Source organism: Xenopus laevis, chromosome 1S (assembly GCF_017654675.1).
Source record: "Xenopus laevis strain J_2021 chromosome 1S, Xenopus_laevis_v10.1, whole genome shotgun sequence".
NCBI lineage: Eukaryota > Metazoa > Chordata > Amphibia > Anura > Pipidae > Xenopus > Xenopus laevis.
The window spans coordinates 56,054,896-56,064,089 of record NC_054372.1 but is presented as its reverse complement, the minus strand read 5'-3'; the positions used below and the strand labels follow the sequence as shown (position 1 = coordinate 56,064,089).

The window sequence follows — 9,194 nt, the reverse complement described above, 5'->3', positions numbered from 1 at the left end:
AGATTCGCTTGTCGCCGGGGGGGTATAGGTGCCCCATAAGGCCCTAATACATATATATTTTCAATAAATATTGGTAAAACCTCTATATACTTTTTGGTGGCCAGCAGATTTGTGCCCCAAAATTGTCTGAAATTGAGGAAAGTCACCAGAATATGTCAGAATGCTTAAGGGTGATGGGAGACTGGGGTACAGAGCCCAAAATTTGGTAACTACCAACTTTTACACAAGTAAGTCCAATTGCATGCTGGGTATTGTAGTCTTACATTAGACTTGGAAGTTGGCAAAAAACTACATTACCCAACATGCATTGCGAGATTCAGGCTGGTCACATTAGGGCAAGATAAAACTTCTGGTTTGTACTTTCAAAACCCCAATTAGGCCAGTTTCCTGGCAACCCTTATCCAGTGACATAGTGGGCTAGGGAGGAGGTATGTGATGTGGGTGGGCAAAAAAGTTTTAATTACTTCTCACAGCACATTGTACTATAAGCAGTGGCTATATGAAGGCGGCTATTGGTAAAACAACTGACAGACGGGTGGGATCGATCACAATGGCAAGGACGATGAGTATGTATACGGCAATGGGCTAGTCTTGCTTCAGGGAAAAATTCAGTGGGGGCAAGTGCAGCCCCTATTTGCGGATGTCCAGCACTTCCACGACCACAAGGAGCCGAATAGGAACCACTGAGCCTGGTTTGTGTTGTGTGAGGTGCGGTTTAAAGTGTTGCACAGGAAGGAGGCGGCTAGAATATCGCTTGTGGAAAGTAGAGGTTGTGTGTCGGTCAGTTTCTTTTGAGAGAGTGGAACATGCTGGCTGTCAAGTTATGGAGGAGAACATATAAAACCTTAGTCCAGAGACAACTGAACGCTGCCTGTCCTACCAGCTCACTATCTGCAACCAGACAGCAGCCCCTGCACTGCACTTCAGCTTCCAGAGCCCCAGAACACGATCTGAAGGACAGCAAGGAATTTGATTCCTCCCTCCTGCAATACCTGGTCTGTCCTCTTTCAAGGAAATCTCTGAGGTAAAATATGACTACTAAAACTTTCATCCAAATCTTTCATAAAACAGTGACCCCCCAGTAGCCAAAGTGGCATAAATGATGTTATAAATGGTAGAAGAAACAGTGAAATCAGCACTGTCCTTCTGAATAACTTTCTCTGAAAAAAAAGTTACAGCCAACTATTTTATTCAGAATTTCACGAGTGGCCCTTTAAAAGGGCAATATAAATGTATATGTATGGCCGCCATTAGCTGAAAACACAGGACTTGCCTTAAAAATCTACTGCTTAATTTATAAGACAAAAAACATGATTTTTCTTTATAAACTACTAATGTCTTGGGAGAGAAAAGGAGAGGGGGGTTTAACTGGGAAAGGGTAAATTCATGAACTAACTGTGTAGAACTAAGTAGGTGTGTTACCCCTAACCAAAGGTGTACTAAATAGAGCCGTAACAGTAGTTTGTTTGTTTTTGTCCCCCGCCAGCACTAGGATACCAGGGGGCAAATTTACTAAAGGGTGAAGTGGCTAACGCTAGAAAAAATTCGCCAGCGTGACGTCATTTCGTTACTTCGCCGATTTACTAACGGGTGTTGGCGTAAATTCGCTAGAGAAGTGAACCTACGCTAGCGCTACCTCGCACCCTTACGCCAGGCGAAGTTGCGCTATGGCGAAGGGACATAACTACGCTAATTCACTAACTTGGCAGATTTAACTAAACATTACCTCTTGCGCCAGACTTGCCTTCGCCACCTCAGACCAGGCGAAGTGCAATAAAAAAAGTTTAAATTTTTTCTAAGTCCCAAAAAACCATGGTGTCTTACATTTTTAAGGGTGATAGGCTGAAACATTTTTTGGGGCTACCCTCCTTCCCCCCTACATTTCCTAACATATGGCACCTAAACTATACAATGGGCACATGTATAGGGTAATATAACACCTCTATTTTATTTTATGAAGGTTTCCCGGGCTTGTGTAGTGTAATGTATTTGCTGCTACATATACGTCCATTGTACTTTAACTTGGCGCCGTATGCAAATTAGGCATCGCTAGCGTAACTTGGCTTTGCTTGACAAATTAACGCTACCGCAACTTCACTACCTTTCGCCTCGCTGAGCGCAAACTTGGATTTTAGTGAATTAGCGGCCGCCTGGCGAAGTGCGGCGAAGCCAACGCCGGTGCAACTTCGAAGTTAAGTAAATTTGCCCCCAGGAGTTCTGAACAAGCTGCACCTATTTGTATACTGTGGAAAACATAGATTTACATGCTGTCATTGTTAAAATCATTATGAATCCTACTATTGTGGGCCAAAAGTATATCTTACCTTGTTTTTAACCAAGTCTATGGGACCTTTTAACTAAATAATTTCTATTTTTTCACAAATTAAATTTTTTTCTCTGTAAAAGGTTGTTGTTTTTTTTTTTTTTTTTAAATTGCTGAAAATTAGGATATATTAACTAACAACCATGAGAAAATCTACTTTTTGCTTTAGCTACACTTCTAGTGTGCAAGCGTCAACTTCATGGCAGCAGCAGTGGAATGCACCGGAAATGTGTGGGTTACAGAAGTTGGTACATGAGAGCCTGCAGAATATGAATGCATAATGCAATATTTTCTGCAAAACGGCCTCAAATAACACAATAAAGAAAATTCTACATACAGGTATGGGATCTGTTATCTGGAAACCTGCCATCCAGAAAGCTCCGAATTACGGAAAGGCCATCTCCCATAGACTCCATTTTATCCAAATAATCCAAATTTCCTTTTTCTCTGTAAAAATAAAACAGTAGCTTTTACTTGATCCAACTAAGATCGAATTAATCCTTATTGGAAATAGAACCAGCCTATTGAGTTTATTTAAGGTTTGCATGATTTTCTAGTAGACTTAAGGTATAAAGATCCAAATTACAAGAAATTATTTAGAGAAATAATTGAAGTAATACATGCTCGAGAAAGTTAAAAATAAAGGATAGTCTGCTAGTTTGACTGTGATAGGTTTCTTCTCAGTCTGATAGCCTTAATCCAGTCCTCTTATAGATATTGTTGTAATATAACCGTAGGCAGAATGGATTCCAACACAGATTCTATTTATATATCTTATTTTGAATAGGTGTGTATGTATTGCTTCTTTAACCCCTTCACTGCCACCCAATGTTCACCCTTTTATTCTTGCATCAACTGCCAGCTCTTCACAAAGAACTTTTAAGAGTATTTTATTGTTATTCCATTATTTGGATCCCCATACCATAAAATGCATTAAAACATTAAATAGACCCAATAGGAGTGTTTTGCCAGCAGTCTGGATTCATGCAGTTTCTTTCAACTCAAATACAAGGTACTGTTTTATTATTACAGAGAAAAAAATTGTTTGCTTAAAATGGACTCCATGAGAGATGGCCTTACTGTAATTCGGGGCTGGATAAGGGATCCCATAGCTGTACTCTGATGAGCCTTTCAGGGAAATATTCAGTTCAGTAACTTCATGACAGCAAGTCCATTGTTAGAAAAGATTTGCAGGCTTTTCTTTGCTATTTCAGGCTTAAATAAAGAACATTTTAATAAAAATAGATTGAGTCTTCAATACTTTATTATACATTTATGAAACGGATTCGGTTCGGGATTCAGGCAGGAATCCTTCTGTCCGGCCAAACCAAATCCAAATTTACATATGCAAATAAGGGGAGGGAAATCACGTGACTTTATCACAAAACAAGGAAGTAAAAAATGTTTTCCCCTTCCCACCCCTAATTTTCATATGCAAATTAGGGTTCGGTTCGGTATTCGGCCGAATCTTTCGCAAAGGATTCGGGGGTTCAGCCAAATCCAAAATAGTGGATTCGGTGCATCCCTAGAAACAGATGTTCATGGTTGAAATTGCTCAGATTTTGTGATTAAATCAAATACTTTTAGATGGCATGTACTGTCAAAACCGAGAATTCTTTTGGAAAACCGTTGTGGCTCGCTGCACGTTGCTCATTCAGGCAGGGCCCTCTCATTACGTCTCTTATCTATTATTTGTTGTTTCTGCATGTAATTCTGTATGGTCAGTGTATACACCCATTTATTGCACAATACAGAGTATGTTTGTTAAAGGGGGTTTTCACCTTTAAATGATCTTTTAGTGTGATGTTCTGAGACAATTTGCCATAGGTTTTTATGTTTTATTATTTGTAGTTTTTGAGTTATTTAGCTTTTTATTCAGCAGCTCTCCAGTTTACAATTTCAGCAATTTAGTTGCTAGGGTCCAAATTACCCTAGCAACCATGCATTGATTTGAATAAGAGACTGGAATATGAATAGGAAAGGCCTGATTTGAAAGACCAGTAATAAAAAGTAGCCATAACAATTCATTTGTAGCCTTACAGAGCATTTGTTTTTAGATGGGGTCAGTGAACCCCATTTGAAAGCTGGAAAGAGTCAGAAGAAAAGGCAAATAATTAAAATAAAACAAAAAAATAAATAATGAAGACCAATTGAAAAGTTGTTGAAAATTGGCCATTCTATAACGTACTAAAAGTTAACGTGAACCACCCCTTTAATAATAATAATATTGATCCAGATCTGATTGCTTATATTTCATTTTCTCCCTAGATATGAAGAATCTACGAATGAGTTAATGAATGATGAGCTGGGTATAGCTTACCCGATTGTCGATGGCATCCCAAACATGATCCCACAGGATGCCCGCATGATTCAGAAAGATCAGAAGCCTGAGAACACCGAGCAGACAACATAGGTTTTTGGTTTTGTTTGTGCAAATACATCAGAAGCCATGTTTTTCTCCCTTCCTGTACTGACTGTGCTCATTCCTCTGGTGTCTTTGACTGGGTTATTATACTCTGCCTCAGTGGAAGAGGATTTCCCCAAAGGATGCACCAGTACAGCCAGCTTGTGTTTTTACAGCTTACTGCTCCCCATCACTTTGCCCATTTATGTGTTTTTTCATTTGTGGACCTGGATGGGAATCAAGCTCTTCAGGCACAATTAATGCATCAAGAACAGGAAATGGCTAATTCTCACATATGAGGAATATATAATACTTACAGCTTTGTATAGAAATAAAATTATAAATGGAATTGTTTTGATTGTTCTTTCTTATCTGCCCACTTACCTGTGCGTTGCCACATATGCACATTGATAGGAGCTGCTCTCTGGCAAACTTTTTATACAAAATTAAAAACCAGTTCTGATGCAATAACTGTACTGGGGCATTGGAAACAAGGTTTGGTGTTTAATATATTCTTAGAATGCAGAACTGTAGTGCTTGCCTTCTGTAAATGTTTCCTCAATGCACATTCCCAATCCCCTTTCTTCTCTTAAAGGAACAGTAACATCAAAACATGAAATTTTTTGAAGTAATACAAATATAATGTAGTGTTGCCCTGCGCTGGTAAAGCTGATGTGTTTGCTTCAGAAACACTACTATTGTTTATATAAATAAGATGCTGTGTAGCAATGGGGGCAGCCATTCAAAGGAGAAAAGGCTCAGATTACACAGCAGATAAACTCTGTAGAACACAATGGTGTTATCTGTTATCCACTATTTAGACTGTGCCATATAGACTTTTTTAATTTTTGCCATTGCTATACAGCAGCTTGTTTATATGAACTATAGTAGTGTTTCTGAAGCAAACACATCAGTTTTACCATTGCAGGGCAACAGTACATGATAATTTCATTACTTTAAAACACTTTCATTTTTGGTGTTGCTGTTCCTTCAAAAGTAAACACTAGACATATTCTCAATTCTACACAATTAGATATAACAAGATCTAGTTGTAGCAGAACCTCATGTCCTCGCTTTTTTTTCCCCAAAAAGTTTGTAATTGGCTCTTTTATCTCCAGATGATATCTCTACCCATAATTCCTCCACACTGCCCCAGTAGCAATGACTTGACAATGTCCGTCGTTAAACCAAAAGATAAAGTTACCATGAAACACAAAATAATTAAATATTGAGTTGAATCTCAAACCCGGTGTAACCCCAGTCCAGCGATCCAATAAGGCCCTCTTTTGCCTTTAAACAACAGTTTCCAGTAAGAGTCACTGTATATCTCAATAATAGACCGTTATTGAGAAAGGGAAAAAAAAGAAAATAGAAAACAGTGAATCCGGTGGTGATTATACACTAACTAGAGCCCCAAGTAAAAGTAGCATTAATCAGAAGTGTAATTGTCCCTTCACCGTTCTTAATCTTCTTTTTTTTCTCCTTATGTGGGCAATAAAAATGACGTGTGCAGAAGCGTTTAACAAATCTTTAATAAATAATTTAAAACACACTCAAACGTTTGTGAAAAGGCACATATGAAATCCAATAGACGATCTCCGTGATGCAGCTAAAATTCCTCCTTACCGTTTCTTAGAACATACTGCGCATGCCTCTAATTCCGTGCACCACGCTTCTGCACCTCCGTCACTGCTGACGCTTTTTCCAATTGGCTTCCTCCTAGAGCGATGGAGGAGGCCAACGGGCGAAAGGCGTCAGCGGTGACTGAGGTGCAGAAGCGTGGTACACGGACGTAGAAAAAAACCCTTTTAAAGCCTCTCCAATTTGCCTCAGAGGGGAAAAAATTCCTTCCTGACTCCATGATGACAATCGGACCAGTCCTTGAATCAACTTGTACTTATAAGATAGGCAAACAAAAGATGTAAGTGCATGAGGATCAGATTACCATAGAATGTTTTATGGAAGAATAGGAAGAAAAGGGTATGTAACTAAGTTGCCTCAGGAGTCCCACATAACAGCAGAGATATGAACCATGTATTTGCTGTTTTCTGTACTTCCTGAGCCCTGCAGCGCCGCTTCATGTTCAATTCCTGTCTAGGCTTTGTGATGGCTGCTTCAATTTGATACAACATTGGAGGTATGCTTTGATCTGTGCCGCCATCTTGCTCCCCGCTTTGAATCATTGTTATGCTACAAGACAAATTCAACCACATTTTTAGTTTCTGCCTGATGAAGGAGGTTTTGCTAACTTCAGGCATAAAACAAAAACCTAATCATTTCCATACCCTAGAATTAAGTTATGACCGTGGTTTCATTGCTGGATACGGAAAAGTACCACCAAAACCACAGTCTTGTATAAATTTCAACCCAGGACATCCTGAACATACACTGAAGGAGGGGTTTTATAGTGTAGTGCTTATCATGTCTGCAAGGTCATAGGTTCAACCCCAAGGAAACCATGATACCATGATGGGTATTTTAGTTTCAGCCTACAAAAAGATGTGTAAACATCTCCAGTCCCAAGAATCAAAGTTATGACAGTGGTTTCAGTGACTTAAGTAATGCATTTATAGCTATTTTAAGCCAGGACATCCTAAAAGAAAAAACAAGTGTAGGTTTCATATGTAAAGGTTGTCACGACTGCTTTACATGTAGACAGTTCTGGGTTCAATCCCACACCTAGCAGTGGTTTTGATAATCTGCAAATGAAACGATATGTATATGTTTCCATACCCAAGATTCAAAGTTATGATGGTGGTTTCATTATTGGATTGTTAAAAGTCACACAGAAAGCAGTTGTGAGATATGAATTACAATCCAGGTGTTTTAAAGGAATTGTTCAGTATAAAAATAAAAAACTGGGTAAATAGGCTGTACAAAATAAAAAATGTTTCTTATATAGTTAGCAAAAATGTAATGTATAAAGGCTGGAGTGACTGGATGTCTAACAGAACAGAACACTACTTGGTTTCCACTGATTAGTTACCGGGCAGTAACCAATCACAGACTTGAGTGGGGGGGGGTGCAACGGTGATAGCTGTTAGCAGGTCAGATTCAAAAGCAAAGCATCAATTGCAAACTCACTGAACAGTTATGTCCAATGTGGCCCCCCTTAAAGTCACTAACTAACTTGGCGTTAGAGAGCTGAAAAGCAGGAAGTTATATTCTGTTCTGTTATGTTGGACATCCAGTCACTCCAGCTTTTATACATTACATTTCTGGATAACTAACTATATTGAATTTTTTAATTTGCACAGCCTATCTATTAACCCAGATTTTATTTTTACACTGAATTGTACATTTAAACATGTCTCCAAGGCCAGGTTTCAGGCTGGTGGTAATAATGTCTAACACTCTCTCTCTCTCTCTCTCTCTCTCCAGTGAAACCATGCTTTGATAAGTGTTCTGATCATTTCAGCTTACAAACAAAAAGATATGTAAACGTCTCCACACCCAAGAATCAAATTGATGGCAATGGGTTCATTATCTGTTTGTCAAAAAATAACACTAAAATCACAGGAGGATTCATATTTTAGCACATTTCATGTCTGCTTTACACGCAGAAGGTCCTGGGTTTAATCTTCAGGGAAAGTATGCTTTGATGGGTTTTTTGATCATTTCAGCTTTCAAACAAAAAGATTAATAAAAGATAAATACAGTCATATGAAAATGTTTGGGAACCCCTCTTAATTCTTTGGAGATTTTTTAATCATTGGCTGAGCTTTCAAAGTAGCAACTTCCTTTTAATATATAATTATGGTTGCATTTCAGCAGTGACAAAGTTTATTGGATTAACAGAAAATATGCAATATGCATCATAACAAAATTAGACAGATGCATAAATTTGGGCACCTCAACAGAGATATTCCATCAATACTTAGTTGAGCCTCCATTTGCAAATGTAACAGCCGCCTCCTATAGCCTTTGATGAGTTTCTGGATGGTGGTATTTTTGACCATTCGTCCATACAAAATCGCTCCAGTTTTAGATTTTCCTTGATATTCAAGCTGGGGGACTGTGACGGCCATTCCAGAATATTGTACTTTTCCCTCTGCATAAATGACTTTGTAGATTTTAAAGTGTGTTTAGGGTCATTGTCTTGTTGGAATATCCAACCCCTGTGTAACTTCAACTTTGTGACTGATGCTTGAACATTATCCTGAAGAATTTGTTGATATTGGGTTGAATTCATCCAACCCTCAACCTTAACAAGTCCCTGAACTAGCCCCACAGCCCCACAGTATGATGGAACCTCCACCAAATTTGACAGTAGGTAGCAGGTGTTTTTCTTGGAATGCGGTGTTCTTCTTCCGCCATACAAACCGCTTTTTGTTATGACCAAATAACTAAATTTTTGTCTCATCAGTTCAAAGTACTTTGTTCCAAAATGACTGTGGCTTGTCTAAATGAGCTTTTGCATACAACAAGCAACTCTGTTAGTGGCGTGAGTGCAGAAAGGGCTTCTTT

At 38.7% G+C, this 9,194-nt stretch overlaps 1 protein-coding gene across 1 annotated transcript; it reads left to right on the top strand.

The window, feature by feature from the left end:
- Positions 1–763: 763 nt before the first annotated feature.
- pyurf.S (Pigy upstream reading frame S homeolog) lies at positions 764–5,076 on the top strand. The gene is made up of 2 exons (NM_001098692.1): positions 764–1,024; positions 4,592–5,076. The coding sequence occupies exons 1-2, from the start codon at positions 807–809 to the stop codon at positions 4,734–4,736; spliced, it is 363 nt and encodes a 120-aa protein (NP_001092162.1). The 5' UTR covers positions 764–806; the 3' UTR covers positions 4,737–5,076.
- The last annotated feature ends 4,118 nt before the right edge of the window (positions 5,077–9,194 follow it).